The 13,638-nt window shown below is 43.4% G+C and overlaps 1 protein-coding gene across 1 annotated transcript in view; it reads left to right on the top strand.

The window, feature by feature from the left end:
• Window positions 1-12,998, top strand: part of LOC143015858 (glypican-6-like) — a 64,454-nt gene extending 51,456 nt beyond the window's left edge. Inside the window, exons 8-10 of the mRNA XM_076169967.1 lie at window positions 10,464-10,600; window positions 11,830-12,005; window positions 12,793-12,998. Coding sequence (XP_076026082.1) covers window positions 10,464-10,600; window positions 11,830-12,005; window positions 12,793-12,998 — 519 coding nt within the window. The remainder of the gene's footprint in view (window positions 1-10,463; window positions 10,601-11,829; window positions 12,006-12,792) is intronic.
• Window positions 12,999-13,638: the final 640 nt, after the last annotated feature.

Consider the following 13,638-nt stretch of genomic DNA (forward strand, 5'->3'; position numbering starts at 1 on the left):
TGAATTTACCTCTAAGTCTTACAGTCAAAGGATGTGCGGGGGGGGGAGGAGGATGGCAGCGAGCGTCGGCGTTCATCTCCGGCGTTGCTTACGAGGAGCCTGGAGGAGCGGGCACACCTCCAGCTCAATGAGCCATGACTGTTTAATTGCCTGACATTCTGTCAGAGCACACACCCTCGACGCTGGGAGAGAAATAGAGATTTGAAAGTCCAAAGAGGGGATAAAGGCACAACAGGCTGGCGGGCTCGGAGGCACGTTGGAGATTAGAGGCGACGGGTTTTAATTGACATTTGTAACAAGTTGTGGTGCCGTTCGATTTTGTGTACTGCTATCATCCCGTTTTCTTATATATATATATAAATATATACGGTTCACATTTTATCAGTAAGGGCGCTTAAAAGAATAAGATCAAAGCACAAATGAGGCTAGGTTGCCCGTAGGGAATAATGTCTGCCAAAAGCTGAAACACTTGACCCAGGATTGTGTGTCTATAAATAACACACAGCCCAATGTTTCTGTATTTTCAGAAAACACTATTTTGTTACCAAAAGTCAATGGGACATAGCAATTTGGGAATCTTGTTCCTAGCAATTGTAACATCAGGGACTATATGTTTATTCATGTAGACTGGATCAAAGATAGTTTGCTGCTCGGTCTCCTCAGCGTCTCCACCAAGGCAGCTCCCTCAGTCGCTCCATGAGAGACATGAAGGACAGCTGAGGCCTGCTGATGATCCCTGCAGGGCCTCCTTACATCAACATGGGAAAGCTTCATCTAGATAACAGGAAAGTGCTGGTTTTGATCCCGGACTCTGCTTCTAATCATCTCTGCCACGGGTTTGTTTAAGGTCATCCAGGTCAGGTGTGCTGGAAACGAGAGTGATGAGCGTGATTATCTGTCTTTGTTAGCAGAATGATGGACCGATGATCCATGCAGGGATTGGCTAGTGAGTGAATGAATGGATTAAAGGCGCACAAGGACAGTTTTTCATTTGGATGAGAATGTTCTGATTAGATAGCTCCATAGGTGGAGGTATTACCGTGAACCTGTTTTCAAGCTGAATATAAATCCTCTCCACATATGGTGAGTGGTATTACTAAAGCCTCTTCACGGTGTGTGTTGGTGGTGGTGGTGGTGCAAACGCACTCGCAGCGCCGTTGTCATCACGTCGTGACTCTCACATTTTCTCTTGTGCTTCTTTTGTAATTTAGTGATTTCATACGAGCCCACTTGAACCGAGCTGGCTGGAGCCGCACAGCTTGGTGATCGTTTCGCTTCTCATTTTGGCACGGCGGCGCGTTTGTGTTGTGTTAGGCCACCTCTTCTTCTTCTGCAAGCATAAATAGCAATTTTCATATTTGAGATTAGTTTCCTGGAGTACGTTCAGAGAATCCTATCTTGTCAAATGTTGTTTCTTTCAATTATAATTTTCACACGCACAGATTGAAGCAACCACCAGAATACAGCATTGTGGCATTATGAGTCTTGTAGAAACACAGAAGCATTCTTACACGCATTCTTTTAAGTAATATTTAATGTTCATTTGCTGTATTTTCTAACATGTACTTCTTAACAAGTACATATTAATAATCCACACAGATTCGATTTTTATAGACGGAATTGCCGGTGTCCTCAGGAGATGTCTGGGACATTTTTTACTCCTCCAAACATCATTTCTTCACGCTCACGTTCACACCTGTGAGCAATTTAGAGTTTCCACCTCACCTAACCTGCATGTCTTTGGAGGTGGGAGGAAACAGCAGCACCCAGAGGAAATCCACACAGACAGGGAGAGAACGTGCAAACTTCAAGCCTCACAAAAAGAAGAAGGACCCACTCAGTGGAGCTCCGGCTCTTCTCGGCGTTGAGGTGACCGTGTTAACCGTCCGTCACTCCTGCCTGCAGAAATGTGAATTCAAGGAGGTGCTGGGTATTTCAGCAGAACAGGTTTCTCCAAAGAAGCCAGTCTGGCCAATTTAGACATCTCCCAACCCCACTCACTCCTTCCCACACACACACAAACCAAAACCCTCACCACCACCAATCCACCTGTTAATGACCAATACCACCAGTAACATCCTCCCAGCTCTTCTCCAGTTTGCACGGGGGTCAGCCAGCGTTGCACTCCAGCTTCTGCTCACCACTAAAAAGCGCCAGCACGTGGGTTTGCCCGCCAAGATTTCAGTGAGGAATGCACTCGCGCCCAGTTTCAGATCATTTAAAACCGGCGTAAGGTGAAATTATTCACTTCTAACTACACGGGTGACTTACAATAGTATAGCGTTAAGGGAAACAGAATATTCATGCGCACAATCTCGTCCTCTCATTTGAGCCACGCACCGTAGGAAACACTGAGTAAAACATCCCTCTGTGGTTTGTGAAGTCAGTTCTCAGGAAACTCAACCACTCCTTTCCCCCAAAAAATCTTGACCCTGGCATTTCACTTCCAGAGTCCAGGAAGACGTCAAGCCGCTGAGGCATTCTTGTTTTGGATACAGCTTAATGGTAATATGTCGTCCAGCCCACAGGTTCCATTCTTCAGCTTGTTGTATCTGCGGACCGAGCCGTGCAATTACACAGATTCCACAGATTCTCACATAACTGATACTTTTTCGATGACCGCACAAAAATAAACAGTCTGGAAATGGCAATGTGGCGTTACACTCCAGTGCGTCGTTAAGTTTGATGGTCGATCTTTACAATTTCCTGCATTAGGGGCAGCAGGCAAGCTTTGACAGGGGAAATGATACTCTGAAAAATTCATGATACTGTTAAGTGTTTGTCATCACCTCAGCGACACCTGGACGGAATGGAAGATTTGATCCCACTGGTATTATGTGTAATCCCAAATGTTCTTTAATGGAAGAAAAATAAGACGCAGTACATTCTTAATACATATTTCATTATTTCCTTCCCCAAATGTGACATAGATCAGATTTTATCCACAAACCAGATCTGATCACAGCGAGCATTTTTCTAATTTGACTGTCGCACAAAAGCCAATTTGTGTGTGTCTGTGTGTGTGTGGCCTTTTAGGGTAAAGAACAGACCATATATGAACTGACAGACTGTATATGAAATGTTCATCAGCGACCGGTTGCGGAGGAACTAAAGAAGGCAAGAAATACATCACATATTTATATTTACCAGTAATTCCATTTTCAATGAGCCGTGTTGCTGTGCTTGCTGTCATAGTGACTTATATTGAATCTTTACGATTAAACCGCACAGTGAGTCTATATGAGATGAGTGTAGATAGGAACCGGGTGACTGAACAGCTTCCATATTGTTTTCCTTATTGCATCACTTCCAGCCTCGTCTTAAGCAATCACACTGAGTTGCGACGTTATTACCTTTTTTTATCAATAACCTGTGCAGGAAAGATGACAAACTGAGGTAAGATCTCAATCAGTGTGCATTTACGTGGAAACACATCTGGACACAGCTTATGTTTCAGTATTTCAGTCTGAGATATAAATGGATCCATCCTCCGTACACTTTCACCGCGATTCTTACCCTTCACGAAATCATAAAACGAGCCCCGGCGAAACACGTTGGAATGCTAATGGGCGTTACAGCGCTGCGACTTTCCATGAGAAAGCTGAACGTTATCATGTCCGCGTCTCACTTAGGATCATCCCTTTTCTTTTTGATCTCTTGTTAAACCGAGGCCCCATCCGCGCCGCTCTCCCTTTCATGGTTACTAATGTCGGTGCCGTAAAGGCTCTGCTACATTTCATATCTGTCAATACATTAATGAGGCACATTGGCCCCATTACACTCCGACTGCCTGACTCCCTGGGGAACAAGGGCAGCAGGGAGAGAGAGCGGCCCTGCCAGTGATTGCTATGTTCTCCAGCGTGCGGAGCTTCCCTTTAATCATCTCTCCTTTTTAACTTCTCCTGTCGTTGCCTCGGGCGAATCCCAAACGCAAACTCACCACTATTTCATCAATATTCTGTCATTTTGCTTTACCATGGGATCGTTGTGTGATGAATTGTGCTCTCCGTGATAAACCATATTGTCCAACTGTGTTGCCACCGAGGGACTGAGGGAAAAAAGGTTTGAGGCGATGTTTGGCTCTGGTAAAAAACGGGCCTCTGAATATGATATAGTGCGTATTGACAGTATCTGAATAGAACAAGCAATACAGCAAAACGTTGGGGTTCCGCATTCACTAAAAGGAAAAGCCCTCCTCATGTTAAACAAACTGTGGATTAACAAATACTTTGTCAACATCTGCGTTCACTTTATCCCTTTCTTCTTTTATGTATTGTATTATTTTTACTACCCAACGATCAAACACGATCAAATTAGCTCAGGCTAAATCCATTATTTGGTAATTATGCGTCTCTTGTATCAACACCATTTCTGCTATTTTTGGAGGTGCCGAGCCGTTTCTTTTTCTCCCCTCCTTCTTCTTTTTGTTGTTTTTGCAAGGTACGCAGAGATTAGCTGTTACAATAAATAATACGCATGATGAATTCTTTCTTCTACAGCTGTTAGGAAGATTATTTAAAGTTCAGGGTAAAGTTTTTGCCTCCGGTGCTGTCGCAGAACTCTGATGATTCAGTGCAGCATTAAACATTCCCACTGAAGTAGGGAATCAAAACTACATGTGGCATCATTTGTCAGGCGCCGCTTCCAACACCGTGTAACTACTTGCAGTTTCATTAATACACTCGACGCTGTTTCTCATAAGACAGCACTTTTAAAACTTAAGGCGTGTGTAACAGTGATGAGTGATAAATATTCATTTCTTTTGTTTATTGCCTCACTTTTATCGGTATCTCCTCTCCCGTTTCTGTCAGATAGAACATTAAGACGGATCTCGCAGCCTTTCCGCTTCTATTCCAAATCCGGACCGCCGCAATCAAAACAAATGGAAAATAATAGCTACATTTGAATAACAATGGAATTTCACTTTATTTCAAGTATCCGTCGCCAAGAAGCGGCATTATAATAATGGCAGAAAGCTGTCAGGAGCTGCTGTAAGGAGTGATGCATGCATTAGCTGGCCGTGTCTTTGTTGAGATGTCCATGTTAAATCATGTTGTAGGATTCCACTCTGGCAGATTTATGCTCAGACACAATCAGTTGCCATGATGAGAAACAAGGAGGGTGGCCCCGGCTCAGAGTAGAAGTCCTCCAGAATACTGATTTGACATAAATAAAAAAAAAAAAGAAGCTTCATGATGAGCATCATGTGAGACTGTGTCGTGTCGTATCAAAACATCAAGTTGCACCATTTTTTCTCCCTCGAGTCGGTTCTGGCGCCGGAGATTTACTTTGCCCCTAACCCTAACCCCCCCCCCCCTTCCCTCGCCTTGTGTGAACACTGCAAGATAAACAGTTAGATGTCTTTCTAGTCTCGTGTGTATCAAAGTCACAGAGGGGAAACATATTTGCTTTTGCCCTCTCTTGATGGATATTGATTGGATGAAAACACAGCCCACATCTATATGCACTCTGGTGTCTACCTGCTCTAAGCGGCCATGTCAGTCACCTTTGAGGCAACTCTTTCCACAGACAAGGACAAAGGCCGAATGCAGGAGATCTCTCAGAGTGGAGGCTCTATGCTATTGAGACGTTATGACAGAGGTCAATCGCCCGGTATGCCGCAGCTTAGCTAATATTATTTGTGAACTACGTTTTTAATATGCTAAAAGAGCGTTAGAGCCAGATGGCAGGTCTTGGTTGGGTGAATTTGCTGTTTATGGGTCGACTTGATCCAAGGAGGAGGGCTTTATGAGGTGTTACACACCAGTAATTAAATACCCGCGTCCGGGGACGTGGACCCACAGGGCCTCACCTCGCTGATACTCAACACTACAGCGGCACAAGTAAAATCCGCAAACTATGTAACGGCACTTAACACACACGCACACACACACATACTCACAGCAGCGCCCGGGAATCTAACCTGATCAAGAATGTGATGAAGAAGCAGAGTTATTCTGACTGCGGGCTTCCTCTTTGTGAGAAACGCCTCGGTCTCCCCTCATAGCGGTCTGACAGAGATGCATGGCACGGAAAAGGTTTTGGTATGAGCACTGCCGACTCCTTGACCTCTGTAATTGAGATGCAGGAAGAATACTGCATTCGTATCAAGTGAAAAACTATTTTAATTCAGACAGGGGCAGCAGTTGCCAGGGAAAATAAGTTGATCGAGGAGTTGTCTGCCCCATGTGGTTTAGTGGTGAGACCTGCTGCCCAGTCTATGATTAGACTGAACACGCACTAATTTAGCTCCGGCTCAGAGCAGAGGGATCCTGCTCGGTGCCATGCGGCGATGACATCCCCGGATAGTTGGCTTAAAACACAGGACTAATTGTTAATTTAACAAGATGGTGGCATTTAAATAGCATAAGACGGAATGCCTAACAAGCCATATTTGTCTTTGTGTGTGAGAGAGACAGCAGTGGGAGGGAGAGAGAGAGAGAGAGAGAGAGAGAGAGAGATCTAACTGCTGACAGAACAGCTATGGGAGACAGAATAGGTCAAGTTTTGCAGAGCTGCGACTGTGATGTGTACGTGTTTCAAAGAGGTACGGAGACGGTGAAGCAACGTTTTTTTTTTGTTTGTTATTTCTTTTCACTGAAACCCTGAAAGCCAGCCGGGGCATCATCTCACGGCCGCATACGAGGCGTTTGACGCTCGGCGCTGTTGCCAGGAGTGCGACTGCAGCTCTAAAGCCAGGGACACGTCAGCTTTTGATGTGAGGATAGACGAAGGGCAGAGGGTGGGGAAAACACTGGACATTGTTAAGTTCACTCACATTTGTATGCTGAGCTGAAAGGTGCCATAAAGGTGCTGAAAAGTGCCATACACCAATCCACACCAATCTGTGTACACGCGCACACACAAGACAGATGGTAAATATTGTAGAAATACTTATGTATGTATAAACTGGTAGACGTTAAGCCTGGAAACAACATTATCACGTTTACTCATGCTGTTGTTTGGACATATTCATCGTCTGTAAACATCCACCATATTTGCTTATTTAATCTACCAAATGACTTGTGGAAGAGAGTAAACAATGTATATCCTATCGACGTGTGTGTGTGTACGTCTCACTGATTATGAATAATGTATGTTCCCAAAGGTGAGGCGTGGTGCCTGGATGGTGGCGTGACCATACATCCGGGCCTCTTCCATTGATATTCACTCCTTATGTCATCGCCTTTATTGTGGTGTGGTTCTGTCCAAACAACAACAAATACAAGATTTGATGAAATTGATGATAAATAATAATCAAATGCAGACGTGGGTTCATCTATTGTTTGGCTTGTTAGTCTGATTGTTCATTGACTTGCTTCCAAAAATTACAATTCGATCTAGATGAAACTCGGGGTCCAGGGCTGACGTCATCATCTTCATCATCATCACCATTATCGTCATCGTCATCGTGTTCATTCACTCAAGACTGAGGGCCGAAGGGAGGGAGAGGACAGCAGGGCCGGAGAGGAGGAAGAGAGAGGAGAACAATTAAGTAATATACGGTTGATGATAGCAACCAGAGAGAGGCAGGAGAGAGAGAGAGAGAGAGGGAGAGACAGAGAGACACAGAGAGAGAGAGAGAGAGAGAGAGAGAGAGAGAAAGAAAGAGACACAGAGAGAGGGAGAGAGAGAGAGGGACCTTACACCTACACCTTGCTGCAGCTTTTCATCCTTTGGGTTTAAATTGGTGCTTAATCATGAATAATCTCTCTCTTTATTTTAGCTAAACCAAAGCACTTTTTCCTGACCTTCACTGAGGTTTTTCCTGCGCGCTGTGTGCATTTCTTATCATTTATTAATATAAACAATGCTACATAGCCTAGGATAAATGCTCTAACTCCCCATTTGACCCTGAAATCTTCAATGCTCTGAGTCTGAAGCAACTTTACATTTCCAAACTCTTTTTGTAGAGGCTTTTTTAGTATGGTTAGAGACTCACGCTATTGATGGAAATATTATGGAGGAGTAACATAGCATAAGAATATTGGCTGGTGTTTCAAAATTCATCTAATAATGCAAGACGTGCCGCTTTCAATGTGTCCAGCAAGCAGCAATGCTAAATCTATAAGGTGTGCCTGTACATTTATGGCACAAAAGTATACTCGCCTTCAAATAACCACCGTGTCAAAAATACCAGTCCTGAGCTGGCAGCTGCTTTAATAAGTTACACAGTATTTATAACAATTACACACTTTTTGGTCAATTGTAGGTCAAGTTCCGTTGTCCACAAAGTGAACAAGAAAATAAAAATTCTAAATAGTATTTTGTGTACCAGAACAGTAGCGGCCGACCCTAAAGTCCACAGTATTTCCAGGAAAAGCGTGTGTTCTCTGTGTATTCATACATTATGACGTTTGTATCGCAGATTGACATGTTAATGAAGGACTGTGGAAGATATGAGTCAGAAGCTATCATGGTGGTTTGCACATCAAGGGAATGAAGGCTTCAATTAACTGCCTTGTCAGCCGTTATTACAGAATAGAAAGTCACCGCACCTAATGACACCTTTAATGACACAAGGAACTGGAGTGGTGACTATCAAACATAATCATCATCGTGTGTTAGGATGCCACTAAAGACAAATAGAGTGCAGTTTCATGGAGGGGGAATGGGTGGAGCAGGTAGGTAATGAGCATCCCTCTTCCTGCTTCTTCTTTCTTCCCTTATGTGCCATAACCACATTTAAAATATGCTGTGTGATCCTTTCAGGGAAATGTGTCTTTCAATTAGTTCATTCATGTTCACACTCCCATGTCCTCTTTACTTTTCATCACGGGTCCTTAGCGTGTAATGGACGCACATCTGTGTCACAGCATGTAAATGTCCACCATCCTGTCAACTTGGCATTTTTTGAAAGAGACATTTTTGTAACATAACCTGCTTTATTTTGAAATGGAAATCGAGTTTTCTCCAGACTTCCCTGTCAACTCCCAGTTTCGTAAAGACATAGTGCCATCTAGTGGGCGTTACATTCAACTGCATGCTGGACTGCTTGTTGCTGTTATCTCTCCCTGAGCCATTAAAACTGAAATGGTTAACTCTTATTTTACTCTATTTGATGCGTATAGTAATTTGCAAAAACAGAAGAAAAAGGTGAATTACTGGTCATTTAAATTCTTGTTTTTTCTCATGTATTTATTATGTAGTATAGTATATTCGTAATACATAAAACACAATAATAATATACATGTGGACTACTTTATTTTAACATATCGATTGAATTTGAATAACAATTTTTGCCAGTATTTAAAGAAAATTACAAGTTTTTGCAAATGAATTCTTCATAATCTGATTCAGATTCTTCATAATAATCAGATTATTGTGTGTCATTATTAGATATTAGAGAATGTTATGAAACAATCATAAGGTTTTCATTTGTCTCGATATTTATCTCAAAGGTTTTCAGTAAATTTGCAGCTGCTGTAGAGTCCATATGGCCGTCCACTGCTGCTAGCATGTAGGAATCAAATATTTAGGTTTGTTTTGTTTTGTTTTGGTTCACACATTTCTGTGAGTGTGGGTTTGCCAGCAGATCCCGTGCAAAGCTGTGAATTCCTCCGTTGTCAGACAGTGCCAGTCTCTCTGCAGTGAGTGCAGCGTTGACCCTCTGGGTAGTATCAGAAGTGCTCAAGTGCTCTGGCATCAGTGTGACAGGATTAACACATCAAAAGCAGCGTCGGGGCCTACAGCAGCGTCACACATGCAGCACAGCACCTTTCATGTTCTGCTCAGGTTCACCACAATTTCACACAAGCCAATCGCGAGTCAGACACAGAAAGATAATGGGGCCAACCTGCTGCTATCAGGCTTTCCTGCAACTTTAGTGAAATATGTCAAATCCCATGCGTTTGATCAAAGATTGAGGTTAAACAAGCTCAACACGTGAAGCCGTATCTGACTCTGTCACATGGACAAAATGCAAAGATTTGAAACTGTTGCTTCAAGCTGCTGTGTTATTACCTCACATGATGCAAACCTGTGATAGTCAACAGATTCATTAGGAAACCAAATCATTTTCTACCAAGTGCACTCGCTGGTCATGGAGGAAGACGTCTCTGGGTTTACATCCCTCCTCGGTGGCACAGGACTTAGTCAGGACACTTAGCTACATACAGGGGAACATTTTCAGAGTCATGTGATGTTGTTTTTAATGCTGCAGCAGCTACAATGAAAGAAGAAATAGGCTGCGTGGGAGGATTGTTATTAAAGTTCTAATGAAAAGCCACTTGCCATGCTGTGTGTTAACTGGCCCACACAGTGAAAGGAAATTGGGGCTCTACACGAGTGAAAGAAGCTAAATGAGCAAGAATGAATGCATACTTTGTTTCCTGATCGGTTGTTTCTGTAAATCAGTTACGTGCTTTGTGAATTTGCCGATTTTTAATGAGCAGGATTCTCTTCAGCACACACTCAGGTGCTGCTGCTGTCATTTCAACTGTGAAACACTGCTTCTTCCATAGGTGGTGGACATTAAAGAAAAGCTGAAGCAGTCCAAGAAGTTTTGGTCCGACCTGCCTGAGGATATGTGTTTGGAGGACAAGGTGACGGCTGGGAACGCCAGTGATGAGCAGTGCTGGAACGGACACACCAGGGGCAGGTGAGACCCGGACACAAAGGGTTACACAGCAGTTCAAAGTCTGCTCAGTCAGCCTGGAGTTAATCAGTCTGATCCCAGAATTAAGGATCAGCTGCTCAAATACTTTCCATGATTTTGCTGTAATTCATCAGCAAAGCAGTGGAGCTCAACAGAACGACAGCACGACTTTATTCTCTTAAATTCTGTTGATCATTTTGGCCCACAGGGAGACATTTACTATTTCATTTAATTGAATTCATCCTGTTTTCAGCTGGTTGCAGCGTCAGTGTATTTAATGGATCTGTGTTTTCTTTCTCTCAACTGTGGAAGCGGCATGGTGCAGTCACTCACTCATTATTAATCAGACTGATGTATCAGGGGGAACATTTGCACATCTGCACTCCGAATACCTGCAGCCATTAGCAAGGTCACAGTTTGATTATGCCACAACATAATATATTCATAATAAATGATTGCAAATTTTATTCATGACTTCTATGACTCAAGATGTTCTATATTCATGTCTTTAAACGATTAAATAACATCATCTATTCTATTCCTAAGGACATATAATGTGTGGTATACTATGATATTGTGCGCATCAGTGTATCGGATGAGGCTTTTTGTAACTTTGTGAGACTGCAGAGGTTGGTAGCGTTCACACTGACCTCGGCTCAGGAGGAAGAAATGCAACCGCACGTGAGCAAACAAGAATGCAAGCAGCTGACACGGTTTCCTTGGAATTATATTGCACATGTATGCTAGAGCTTTAGCCTGATGAGGTCAAATGGTCATCTGGGAGTGTTTCTGTGTGTGTTAGCGTCTCTCCCACACACACACACACGCACACACACGCACACACACAGCCCTGACACTGAGGTTACATTTTTACCAGCCGTACTCTGGTCTTCAGCTTGATGTCTGGAAAAGTAACAGACGATGAAATCCAATTAAAATCTGAGGCAACGGAGTCAAGGATGAGTTCATTTGATTTTGATGCAGATTGGGTCATTTTCCACTTTATTTAACATTAGCAGAGCTGCAGTTTTGCTCAGATCTCGCATATCGATTCAAGTCTGGGGCATTATAATGAGCTCGGACTGAACTCACCTTTAAAGCATCACTATGCAGGGATAAACAAAACTAGGAATGTGGTGAAGCTGATTTCTGATGCAATTTCAACAGATTTGCGTCATCTGTTTGATCTGATTCCAAGGTAACAATTGTAAATGATGTTCTGCAATTCAAAGGTATTTCCCTGAAGTCCAGAAGGACGGTCTGACCAACCAGGTGAACAACCCTGAGGTGGGAGTGGACATCACTCGCCCAGACACCTTCATCCGTCAGCAGATCATGGCTCTGAGAGTGATGACCAACAAGTTAAAAAACGCCTACAATGGCAACGACATCTACTTTCAGGACTCAAGTAAGACCACATTTCCCTCTGTTGTAACGCAGTCTCGTGTTTTTCCTCTAATGCAACAAGAAGAAATGTATTTTTAGTCCTCACCTCCCCCCTAAAGTTCAGACTCCAGCCTGTCAGTCACCTTGATGAGCCGTCGACTTATGTAACATTGAGGCAGAGCTAATCAGCATCAGAGACGCCACCACAGGCACTGAAGGAGCAAACAGTGAGCACAGGCGGGCTGGAATAAAAACAATGCTAATGATCTCAGTTTGTAAAACTCTGATTAATAAAGTTCACTGTCATACAGGAAGTGCACAGAGTTCACTGCAGAGGCATGAAAGTGCGGCAGACTTCTCCAGATAGTGTGTTTTGTTTGTGACACGAGAAGTTCACTAACAAGACACCAAGGCAGAGAAACAACACAGATAATTGTGCTATAATGGAACTGAGATCATAAGTTTTTAGTGAAAAGCCTCAAAGAATGCAAGTCAATAGTTCACACATAGATCAGATGGGTTATAAGATTTTGAAAAGAAATTAAGACAATTATGACTTTAAATAATTTGTTGCAATAAGAACATTTGCATTTTCTTATTCAAATTCTCTAACCCCTAGAATAACACATTCTGTTTTGTGTTTAATGTGAATAATTGATCTTTCAGTGTAAAAGCAGCACAAACAGACAGACAGACATGCAGCCTGTGTCAGTGTGGCTCCAGCCTGTCCTCTGTGTGTCCTCTGTGTCTCCTCTGTGTGTCCTCCTTGTGTCCTCACCCAGTGGTCCGTGTTGTTTGTGCCGCTGCAGGTGATGAGGGCAGCGGCTCGGGCAGCGGCAGTGGCTGCACAGACGTCTGCACCACAGAAATGGAGGTTTCTGCCACCGAGGCCCCCGTGGTTGAAGCTGACCGGAGCGGGCCCGTGGGCGACTCTGCCTCCCTCTGCGCTCCCTCTCTAACCCTGCCAACCGTGCTGGCCCTTTCAGCTCTGGCACTCCACCGACAATGGAGATAATGCTGGAGGAAATGGCAAAACACGGACAGAAGGGTTTTTCTTTTTTGCTGTTTTTGTATTCAGGCAGATCGGAGCTACAGTCAAGCAGACGGGATTCGGGCTGCCGGCCTGGAGGCTAGAAGGGTCGGCCATGCCTCATGATTCCCCTCTCTCCCAAAGATGGTGCAGCGCCATCCTCAGACTTGATTTATGATGGCATCACTGCACTGTCTAACACTGATGCCGCCCCAACAAACTCTGCTGCAGAGGTTGGAAAAAAAAGTATTTCTTGCACATAAGGCAGATATTAATGTAGGTCTACATGTGGAAAAACCAACACGCACTTTGATTGTTTTGATTTCATTTTTTTATGCAAACATTGTGTTGTGTGTTGAACCATGTTGAGAGTGTGTGTGTTCATAAAGAAAGAGGAATACGTTTACTATCAACAGAATATTTTAAAAAGAATACAAAGCATCAGAAATGACATCACAATTCCTTTAACAAACGTTTTCCACTTTAAGCTGTCATTAAATGAAATGCCTGTTTATGATCGTTAAAATTTCTCCGATTCCCCCGGTTTGTTTTGCGGAGTGATGCAGCCGCTTCATCGTTGCTGCTTTATCTTCTGATTCAGCACAGTTGTGGTCACGGCCTAAGA

Source organism: Genypterus blacodes, unplaced genomic scaffold (genome assembly GCF_046128005.1).
Source record: "Genypterus blacodes isolate CSIRO-AG114 ecotype Tasmania unplaced genomic scaffold, CSIRO-AGI_Gbla_v1 ptg000214l_1, whole genome shotgun sequence".
Taxonomy (NCBI): Eukaryota; Metazoa; Chordata; class Actinopteri; order Ophidiiformes; family Ophidiidae; genus Genypterus; species Genypterus blacodes.